Genomic DNA, 11195 nt, shown 5'->3' on the forward strand with positions numbered 1-11195 from the left:
CCTTCAAATATTCAATAATATGAGCACGCATACCCCATGCTGCATCTCCAAGTACATTTTCTTACTGTAAAATTCATATTTCAATACCCCAGCAAATATTCCAGCAATGTGCTTGTTGTCATTAGTTACAACTTTGAAAGCCCAGAATTACGAGTTTACGAGGAGCACTTTTAAGGCATCAGAAACTCGCGCTGCAGCTGCATTTCAAAGTAAAAGCTTACTTTTAGTATATTCTATAAAAAATGTTCAGCGGACATAGTGCCAACGATATCTGCTTCGCAATAAATAAACAAACACAAATAGGCATATTAGCAATTTCATAAAAATTCTAAACAAGTAAAAAAAAAAAATAATAATAATAAAGATTTCCCCCCACCTTTACTATGGCATGTTGTATGCACTTCCGAGTTAGAGTTCAGAAAATGTTGATGGTGGCCGCGTGCTTGCTGGGGTAGAGCCTTCTATATACAGTCTATGGGTAGAGGCAGTAACTTTACAGTTGTGAACTAAATTATTGAAGTCTAACTGCAGTCACTTACAAACCCGCAAAATGAAGGACACGCCGCTGTCTAACTGTGAGCGGGATTTCCTGCTCAAAGCCATCGAAGAGAAAAAGGTGAGCTGGTTTCTCAACGTTGTGTCAAGTTGATCCACTGACAAGTCAGACTGACAACATTGATGTTCCAAAAAAGATGGAAAAAAAAAATACTCTACAGATACATAGCCTAATAAAGAATCGTTCTCTGTAATTAATTACATAACGATTATATGTAACGTTACTTTTATACCAACCACTGCAGTTCACTATAAGTCAGGTTCCAGTAATTGGAAATTAAAACAAAATGTTTCAGTGGGTTTTGGTTCATGAGTTCTGCTTTAGGGGAATGGTTGTCCATGCCCAATACATCCCATAGTAACGTTAGTTCACCCGTCCTCTCACTGCAGCGCCTGGATGGACGGCAGACCTACGACTACAGGAAGATGAAGATCACATTCGGGACGGACTTTGGATGCTGCTTTGTGGATCTGGGAAAAACCAGGTGCTGAAGCCACATATGTGGCCAGATATGTGTGAAGTGTTTTGCTTTTTCTTCACCTAAATTTAGCTTTTTTCCCCCTGTACAGTTTGACAGCTTCATATAGTGTATTTTCTGTAGCTACATATTCAGATCTAAGATGTTTTTTTTCCCCCCTTACTGCGCCATTATATCAGATGGGGAAATTGAAGATGTCTAGTGCATCACTGTATAAACATTTACCCTAGAAGTTTGCGTGACAAATCTGGTATCTTAGAAAACATTGGGATTTTATGATACACTTTAAACTGAAGTTTAATGGGATGAACAATGTGTCTTCAAGGCACTGATGGTCGTGCAGAGTCATAAGTGTGCACTGCCCACTAGAGCTGGGCGATATGGAGAAAATCAAATATCACTATATTTTTGACCAAATACCTCGATATCGATACCGCAACGATATTGTAGTGTTGATTATTGGTGCTTTCACAAAATATTTACACAATGAGATTTTTGATAAACAATCATCAGTAATGTGGCTATAATGACTAGTAAAATAACAGAACAGCTAGAACAGTCTAAGTTCAGAAAATGACATCACTTTACTGTAATGTAGCCTTTAAAACCAGGAAAAGACAACACTTACACCATATAACGATATTACAATATCCAAAATCTAAGACGATATCTAGTCTCATATCACGATATCGACATAATATCGATATATTGCCCAGCTCTACTGCCCACACAATGCACCCAAATTCATATGGATGTTTTATTTAGTGGTGAAGTTATATTTTTGTGATAATGGAATACCAGCGTGCTGCACTCCACAGGGTCATGGCCCAGGTGTCGGGGGAGCTGGTGACTCCTAAAGAGAATCGACCAAACGAAGGAATCATGTTCTTCAACATCGAGCTGTCACCCATGGCCTCACCAGCGTTTGAAGCAGGCAGGTGAGAAAAAAACCCCAGAGGAGATTATGTTTGTATTAGTCTATATCAACAACCTTTCATTTACGGGATAGTTCAGGTGCCACCCGGAAATTCCGCCAGATGTCCCTCATTTCAGCCGGATGTCCGTCACCTTCCGCTTTCTTCGTGTTGACGTTCTAAACTCCGGTGGATTTCTGAGGACTATGGTTAACTGCTCCTCAGATCTCTGCAGGGTAAATCCAGACAGCTAGCTAGACTATCTGTCTGAACGTACACATGTTCCACCAAAACGAGTTCTCTCCCGAGGCTATTTTGCAGAGGCGCCGTGGCTCCGTCCGCCCATGACGATTGTGATTGGTTTAAAGAAATGCCAATAAACCAGAGCACGTTTTTTTCCTCCCATCCCGGAATGCTGCGTGGACTCGCCAGACCCTCCTCCGCAGCGCTGTGGAGGAAGGTCTGGCAATGCGAGACTCTGTTTGTGTGTACTTTTCTACTAATACATCTGACAGATTATATGTTACACACTTCATTTCTCGTCACGTGATACCATTTGAGTTTCTTTGAAGACATATTAGACTAGGACTGTTGTCTGAAGCATGGTTCATTTAGTGCAACTGTTTGTGCAGAGAGTGTAAATCATCGGTGGGCTTTTCTCTCTCTCTCTCTCTCTCTCTCTCTCTCTCTCTCTCTCTCTCTCTCTCCAGACAGTCCGAGTTGTCCGTGAAGCTAAACAGACAGCTGGAGAGATGCTTGAGGAACTCCAAGTGCCTTGATACCGAGTCCCTGTGTGTGGTGTCTGGAGAAAAGGTAAAATACACGCGCGTAAAAGAAACTAAGCATACCCAGTGTAGGCTCGGTGATGACGTGGGGTTTGTGTTCAGGTGTGGCAGATCAGAGTGGATGTCCACATGTTGAATCACGATGGGAACCTGATGGACGCTGCCAGCATCGCTGCCATCACCGCTCTGTGCCACTTCAGGCGTCCTGATGTCGGCATCCAGGGAGATGACGTCACAGTGGTGAGTCAGCAACAAACCCAGCAGCTGGTGTCTCTGCCTCACTCTCAACCTGACGCTCCAAACACCAAACTGCTCTGTTATTCGGAGGTCTTTCTCAGTGATGTGGGAACTTTCCTGCTTTACTTCAGGTGACCACTGGTTAATCACGAATACTAGGGCTGTAACGATGCGTCGCGAATCGGTTAAAAATCAATGTGTAAAGGTTTCAACCGGTTGAGATAAAAAAAATAAATTAAAAAAAAAAAGAATCGCGATGCAATTTTTAAACAGCCTGTGGTGTAATCTACTTAACAGACGTTTATTTTTTATTTTGATGTGGGATTTGTTTTAAACATCTAATTATTCATTTTTGTTATTTCAGATAAAATCAAATTTAAACTGCACTTTTGATGAGATGACACATCTGTGGTTTTGCACAGTTTCTATAAATAAAGGAATATTTTACAGTCATTTGGCTGCAGCTCATTCTGTTTAAAAAAAAAAAAAAAAAAAAAAATGTCGTGAGGAAATTGTAACGTGAACTTAAAATCGTGAATCGCATCGGGTCATGAGGGGAGTGCGTCGTCGCATCCCAAATTAATACTGTTGTATTTCACGGTCGACACGTTTTTATCAAAATGAAAACATTGCGCTAACGATTTTATCTTGTACGTTTTTAACGGTTTGTTGTCATACTGTGTGTTGGTTGTAATGCTTGTATTTATTCCTGTGCTCTCTTAGTACAGTCCAGAGGAGAGAGACCCTATTCCTCTGAGTATCTACCACATGCCCATCAGCGTCAGCTTCTCCTTCTTCCAGCAAGGGTAAGGCCCCACACCACACCCAGTCTTTTTCTGTGCAAAGTACCAACATGTCATCCTTGACAGCACACTATCCTTTCAACCCCACATCAGTAACATTACCCGGTCTGCCTACTTCCACCTACGAAACATCAATGGCCTCCGCCCCTCCCTTACCCCCCACACCGCCGCCATCCTTGTCCACAGTCTCGTCACTTCCCGTCTGGATTACTGTAACTCTCTCCTCTTCGGCCTCCCTCACAAACCCCTCCATAAACTTCAACTGGTCCAGAATTCAGCTGCCCGCATCATAACTCCAACCCTCTCCATCCACCACATCACTCCTGTCCTCGAACAGCTTCCACTGGCTCCCGGTCCAGTTCTGTATCCAGTTCAATGTCCTCCTGTTTGCATTCAAGGCCATCCACAACCTCGCACCCCCCATATTTGTCTGATCTCCTCCAGCATCCCACTCCCTCCCACTCCCTCAGATCCTCCTCCTCCTCCTCCTCCTCCTCCATACACCTGTCTGTCCCCTCCGCCCGTCTCACCACCACGGGGAGCAGAGCATTCAGCCGCTCAGATCCCCGTCTCTGGAATTCATTACCACCCCAACTCAGAAACATCGATTCATTCCCCCATTTCAAATTGCAACTCAAAACACATCTGTTTAAAACTGCCTATTCCACTTGATGTCAATTGCTCTGCCTCTTTCTGTTGTTATTGGTGTTGTATTCTTTATTTTTTTTGCTGTTTTTAAATGTCTTACTTGACTGTACGGTGTCCTTGAGTGCCAAGAAAGGCGCCTTTTTAAATAAAATGTAGTATTATTATTATTATGTTCAGAGTTTTATTTGAGGGTCGCCCTTGTTAATTCAACTGTGTGGTCATTTTGGAGGATGGATTCAGTCTACCCTCATTGATATAAATGAGGTGGGCAAAAGAAAAGAAACCCCCGTCAGTATAACACAATCCACCTTCAACAGCATAGTCATACAGTTGAATGGACACCTCTCTAAAACAGTTTCAACAAAAGCTAGACAGAAACTAAAAGGGAAGGATATACTGCAGGACTGCTGCATTCGTTTCAGCTAGGTGTACCAGATCAACTGGCAACTGAGTGTATGAAACAAAAACAGTGTATTCCTTATTTTAATACAAGTATCTAGTAGACCAATGCAAGCTCACCAGTCATTGGATGAACATCGTCCTTCCTCACACCGAGCCTTCTTCTGCAGAACCTATCTGCTGGTGGACCCCTGTGAACGGGAGGAGCGGGTGATGGACGGCTTGCTGATGATCGCCATGAACAAACACCGAGAAATCTGCTCCATCCAGTCCAGCGGGGGCATCATGTTGCTTAAAGAGCAGGTGAGTGGAGTCTACATAATACTGCACCGTTTTAGTTTTTTGCAGCCAAAAAGGTCAGTTCTCTTAAAACAATAATGTCACTTACTTCAATGTAGAGCTTCACAAATGTCTATGTGCTGGGAGATCTCACACACACACACACACACACACACACACACACACACACACACACACACACACACACACACACACACACACACACACACACACACACACCCGTTTGTTTCACTATCTTTGTGGGGACCCGTCATTGACATAATGCATTCTCTAGCCCCTTACCCTAACCTTAACCATCACAACTAAATGCCTAACCTTAACCCTTACCCTCACCCTAACCATAACCTAATTCTAACCCTAATCCTAAAACCAAGTCTTAACCCTCAAACAGCCCTTTAACCTTGTGGGGTCCAGCATTTTGGGCCCCACAAGGCTGTGCAGACCCCACAAGTATACTGTATTCCCCGGTTTTTGGACCCCACGAATATAGTAAAACAAGCGCACACACACACACACACACACACACACACACACACTTTAAGACCAATTTTTTTTTGTGTGTTGTGTCGAAGGTTATGAGATGCAGTAAAATAGCCAGCGTCAAAGTTTCTGAAATCACGGAGCTCATCAGCAAAGCCCTGGAGAACGATAAGAAAGCGAGGTGAGCAGTGACATCACATTACCACAAACACACTTCAGTATTAACCGGTGGAGGTGGACATATCGACGGCTATTTATTTTTAGTTATTTATAAGTTATACAAAGAACTGTATTTTTCCGTTCTTCCAGGAAGGCGGGTGGCAAGTGTGGTTTTGCGGAGTCCATGCCACAGGAGCGAATCACAGCCCTGAAAATGGACGAGACTCCAGTGGAGATGACAGATGTGACCGACAGAGCCAATGACATCGTCCAGAAAGCTGAGGCCCCACCTCAGACGTATCCTTTACAGAGCCTGAATAACAGCAGCATCTACCAGGACCACTGTGGTTTTTTTTATCCGTCACTTTGCCATATTATATCCTCTGTGGCTCCTTAACCACACATACCAGGGTGCCTTCTCCACTGGTGCCTGTCCCAGGTGTGGGCCAGGTAGGGCAGGGGCTGCATAACACCTGGGGACTGGAGGAGGAGGAGGAGGAGGATGAAGAGGAGGAAAATGACAACAGTGGTGAAGAACAGGAGGAAACAAAGATGGAAGAAGAACAGCATGAAAAGGAGGAGAGCAGAGGAGGTTATTCATTTTCTTTTAAATCTTTATGTCAAGTAAAAGTTTTAAAGGTAGGGCGATATGGAGAAAATCAAATATCACGATAGTCTTGACCAAATGCCTCGATGTCGATATTGTAGGGTTGACTATTGGTGCTTTCACAATGAGATTTCAGATAAATAAATCATCAATAATGTAAATATAATGACTAAGTGGATAAAGGCAAATAATAAAACGGCTAGTAAGTCTGGTAAGTTCAGAAAATGACATCGCTCTACTGTAATGCAGCCGTTAAAACCAGGAAAAGACAACACTTGTTGACATGTCATATCACGAGATGCAAAATCTAAGACGATATCTAGTCTCATATCGATGTCAAACCAGCACGCTGACAGGCCCAAACATTAGGTAATAACGAGTTATTCTGTGAGTATGTTTTATTTTGAAAAAAACCCCAATGGAAATGTGTTTTGATTTACAGGAGATGTGGTTGAGATATCTGACAGCGAAGAGGAGGAAGTGGTCATACTTCATCCGGAGAAAGCAGACAAAGCTCCCACGTAGGTGCACTAGTTGTCTTTTCAGTTAGCAACTGAGGAGGGATGCACACTTTGCACAAAGCGTTTTTAAATTAACATCTTTTTTTTCCCCGTTGCTCTCAGAAATACAGGATCCAGTTCCTACCAGAGGGGGGCAGCAACATCAAAGAAGAAACGGAAACAATGAAGGAAGGGTCCACCTGAGCTGCTGCAGTACGAGATGTGCATATCTACAGCAGTGCCAGGCACTGCAGCACCTCTTCACAATAAAGACTCCTCTCCTGGCTAAAATGATTCCTACCTAGCTGAGAATTTGGTTTAGAACACTTCAAAGTGTTGGATTCTTACTCTGAGAACGTCGTCTGCTTCTTGTTTGTAGCCATTTGGATGTGGATGATGTAGAAACAGACTGCGGTAAGAAATGTACAGAACATGTTTTTTTTTTTTTTGTATTTACAGAATTGTTTTTTAACAATAAAAGGTTCAAAAGATTTGACAGGTTGATAGGTATGTTTCAAGAAAGTATTTTAATCACCGTTAAATATTTAGCAGACTTGGAACATTTCAGTTATGCTTGCAAAGTGGTGTATTTTGTAAGGAAAAATATGATCTCTGGTGCAGTTTGTGAATCGAAATAAAAAAGGAAAATGTATAAATATGTGTTCTGGTGAATAAAAACAATCACACATTTAACTGAAAATACTGCAAGTATGCTGATAAAGATTTTTCTCTGTATATAGTGTTTATGGGGAAAGAAAGAACAAGTAATGGCAAATATTATTTAGGGGAAAAACATCAATCCATCCATCCATAATGTGTAAAAATATATATTTAATATATATTCACTCCATGGTATTTAATAAAACTCGTAAGTACAGATTAAACGTGCAGTTTAAGTTTTCACGTAATTTAAAAGACTATTAAAAAGATAGGTTCCACCGAGATTTGAACTCGGATCGCTGGATTCAGAGTCCAGAGTGCTAACCATTACACCATGGAACCCCCGATAAGTTACTTTTAGTATTGTAGTTAATATACTGTACAGTACAACTCAATGATCAAACGGCAAGTAGTTTGATTTTAAATGCACGTGTCAATACTGAAAATTACTATAGATATATTTGTGATATTGACAAAGATATTTTCAGCTAAGGTTAGCTAGTACACATAGGGCCTATACTGATTAGTAACGAAATGAAGAGAAAAGGCTGAATATCAGTAGGTATTGGCATTATTGAACTAGTTAGTACACTAGTCTCGCATAACCATAGACTGTTTTATGAGTTCATTATTAATATTTACAGTCGCATAACCCTTACCTGTGTATCGCCCTGTGTAACGTTATTTTGTCTACAGCAATCCTGCCACACTAGGTCCCAAAACGTCCCAGTTAGATAGTACCTTTTTAAAAGAATAGTACCTTTTTAAAAGAATGTTTTTAAAAGAATGTTTTACGGCATAAATTAATAAAGTAGGCTACTATCTTTTCTGACAACAATGCTAATGCCAGTATTTTCTCCTTTTGACGGAATTTCTGTTCGTGTTTTGGCCTGTGTGTTGGTATCACGGATGTATTGGTTGGTATCAACTGCCCAGTTTGACAGCCAGGCCGGGTTGCCAGATATACCTGTAAAAACGTAAACCCACCGCGCTACAGCTGTAACGTTAGTACAGGCTGTACTAACAGTACTTAGTACAGGCTGTACTAACGTTACATGAAAGCACAGCGAGGTTGTTGTGTTTTTAGCAGTTCCTCCTACTGTAATTCTAAGCCGAAATTTTTTGCCTGTCAGTTGGCTACAGAGTGCGTGAGCACAGGCTTTTATGACTGTCAGCCAGCATCTAACGTTAGCTGTGCTCCGCTGTGCTGTGGAGTAATGTCTGGCTATGTGAGACAATCGTCTAGCAACTTGTTGTGGATGCTGCGGTCTCAGCCTGGCAACCTCCGTGAACTTCGAGTCTGGGGAGGAGGGGGCGGGGGAGACAACTCTCTCCGGTATTTTGAATTTCTATTTTTCTAACACTAGCTTTACGTTGGACATTTCGCGATTATCCTGGAAATTAACTGAGTTTATTCCAAACTATCGAGACTAGTATTGCACCAAACAAAAACGAATGTGGCCAGTACGGGGATCGAACCCGCGACCTTGGCGTTATTAGCACCACGCTCTAACCAACTGAGCTAACCGGCCGTGCCACTTCTACCCAATGTAATATGTAATGAGAGCAATACTATTCTGTAACATAAATTTGGCCGGCTCTGGGTCAATGCACAGTGCTGAGTGTTATTTTGAACTAGTCAAATGACCAAAGCAAACACTTCAATGTCCGTTCTACTCTCATTCTATTTCTATGGGTAGCAGCGTCTAATTTTTATGCAGCATTGATCGTCGCCAAGTTTTGCCGGTTGTAATGAAAAACTGCGGGTCATATCATATCAGCTGTTGCTAACTAACATTAATTCCCTGACTAATTTAAAGGTGGAGTCTGAGCTTCTGGTGAAAGCTGCAGTGTGCATGAGCAAGTCTTGTTTGGTTGGATTTTATTAAGTTGTGTCAAGCATCTGAAAGTAGAACATTTTGACTGTCAGGCAATGGGATAAATTGCTTTTGTGAGTTGGCTATGGCATAACACCAACTGGGTCTAAGGTTGTACATGCTTATCTTGTTGTATATCTCAAATGTATAACAGACATCATTAGGGGCTTTAAATACAGTATGCCTCCATCAGAGGGTTAGTCCCCATTTTCTGTGAGAACTATTTTTGTTTTTTGAACCTGGGGTCACAGCCCTGGTAACGTTGGTGTTGGGCTCTTCATGACACCAGTCTCATCACAAACAAACACGTATGTCAGGGAGTCTTGTCTAAATTTTTGTTGCAGGTCTGTCTTAAAAATAGATTGACCCATTTCTTAACTCAGCGGCCGTTTTAGGCCCTACAACCCCATCCATCAGTGTCAGAAGCATACGGTGCATGACAAATCATTAAATCAGCTACTGTCTCTTTTCAGCTTAGATAAATAGTCTACGTATTCAGCTAAGCCAATGGGGCATCCCTGAAGTGATGATTACTAGTTACACATAGTCATAGTCTACATACAGGGTTGTTTTGCAGAATGAATCTGCCCTGTTGAAAATCACAGTGTAGCACAAAACCAGCTAATGAAGATGAGCTGCCCTCCAAAGATTATGTTACACTAATGTATGAACAAATTTAGATTACTGGCATGATTTGTTGTTATTACATAACTCCAAGTGTATCAGTGTCTGTACAGGACACAGGACACAGTGTCCTGGGACAGTCATGGGAGTCACAGGACAGTGTCTGGGAGTTACAGGACAGTGTACAGGACAGTGTCTGACTGTCCAGGGACACTCCTCAGGACACTATTAACAGGACAGGACAGTTTTCGCTGCCACTGCTGCTGTCACTGCTGCTGACACAGGGGGTAAACGCCTTCTCTATTATTATAACTGTATAGTAGTAATAATAATCAAAATAGAAAGATTTTACTGAACAATGTGCTAATACAAACGCAACGCAGCTATCAAGATGAAAGTCATATTTTTGACCTATGCAGTCTTTATACGCCTTTTGTGTAGGTTCTACTCATAGATTGAACAGATTATTTCAATAATGCAGACAATAAATTGGATATGATTTTGAAATCGCCGTCATCCACACGGAGCTGCCATGCAGATGTGTCTAAAGCACTTTCTCGGACTTATGCACAAATACGGGATATACTTAAGAACGTATTGTCTGATACTGTCTGATGAGCAGCTTTATCACTGAGTGAATTGTCTGTGGCCTGACAAGAGATAAGCAATTATTATACAGTATTAGTATTATACAGAAATTCTGCAAATGATTTGGCCAAACAATACCAATAGCTCCTGGCAACACTGTGATTGTTTGTCACCTCCTCAACCTAATTCACACCCGTGAAGGCAGCGACAACCCCAACCAAGGCCGGATGGATTCCCAGTATGGCGATGGCAAGAGTTGCAGCAGCGTTTTAGACTGAATTCTGCACAGACAAATTGAAATATTTGCCCACTGTGATTCATTTATTCTCTCTACATTTACTCCTATTCAAAGATTATACTCTATCCCAGGATGCAATGGGCAAAAATGCCCAATCCCCCTCAATACTCCTTTTAAAGTAAACTTGCAAACTTGCTGTCCTCCTGTAATTCTAATCCCCTCTGGTTGAGGTCCATGTATTTTAAGGTAGATGGCTGAGCTTTTTTTCACAGGAAGTGATGCTTGTCCTTGCTGAAATTGTACTTTTGTGAGAAAAGTGAGGAGAATAAAGCTATTGAGAGA

The 11195-nt window shown here is 41.8% G+C and overlaps 1 protein-coding gene and 2 non-coding genes across 3 annotated transcripts; 1 reads left to right on the forward strand and 2 right to left on the reverse strand.

The window, feature by feature from the left end:
- Positions 1 to 473: 473 nt before the first annotated feature.
- On the forward strand, positions 474 to 7566 carry exosc9 (exosome component 9). Its single transcript, XM_031284574.2, has 12 exons — positions 474 to 616; positions 946 to 1040; positions 1853 to 1972; positions 2659 to 2761; positions 2836 to 2973; positions 3694 to 3776; positions 4991 to 5123; positions 5693 to 5781; positions 5910 to 6056; positions 6170 to 6351; positions 6809 to 6887; positions 6990 to 7566. Exons 1-12 carry the CDS (start codon positions 551 to 553, stop codon positions 7051 to 7053), a joined length of 1299 nt encoding a protein of 432 aa, XP_031140434.1. The 5' UTR covers positions 474 to 550; the 3' UTR covers positions 7054 to 7566.
- Positions 7567 to 7796: 230 nt separating this feature from the next.
- trnaq-cug lies at positions 7797 to 7868 on the reverse strand. The gene has a single exon. It is a non-coding gene; the product is annotated as a tRNA-Gln (tRNA).
- A 1116-nt stretch (positions 7869 to 8984) lies between these two features.
- trnai-aau lies at positions 8985 to 9058 on the reverse strand. Its single transcript has one exon. It is a non-coding gene; the product is annotated as a tRNA-Ile (tRNA).
- Positions 9059 to 11195: the final 2137 nt, after the last annotated feature.

The sequence above is a fragment of the Sander lucioperca genome, chromosome 4, assembly GCF_008315115.2.
Source record: "Sander lucioperca isolate FBNREF2018 chromosome 4, SLUC_FBN_1.2, whole genome shotgun sequence".
Taxonomy (NCBI): Eukaryota; Metazoa; Chordata; class Actinopteri; order Perciformes; family Percidae; genus Sander; species Sander lucioperca.

Coding starts and splice junctions, on each gene's coding strand:
- exosc9 (XM_031284574.2), top strand. CDS start 551: ATGAAGGACACGCCGCTGTCTAACTGTGAGCGGGATTTCCTGCTCAAA. Junction 5,124..5,692: donor TCATGTTGCTTAAAGAGCAG/GTGAGTGGAGTC, acceptor GTTGTGTCGAAG/GTTATGAGATGCAGTAAAAT. Junction 5,782..5,909: donor GAGAACGATAAGAAAGCGAG/GTGAGCAGTGAC, acceptor CCGTTCTTCCAG/GAAGGCGGGTGGCAAGTGTG.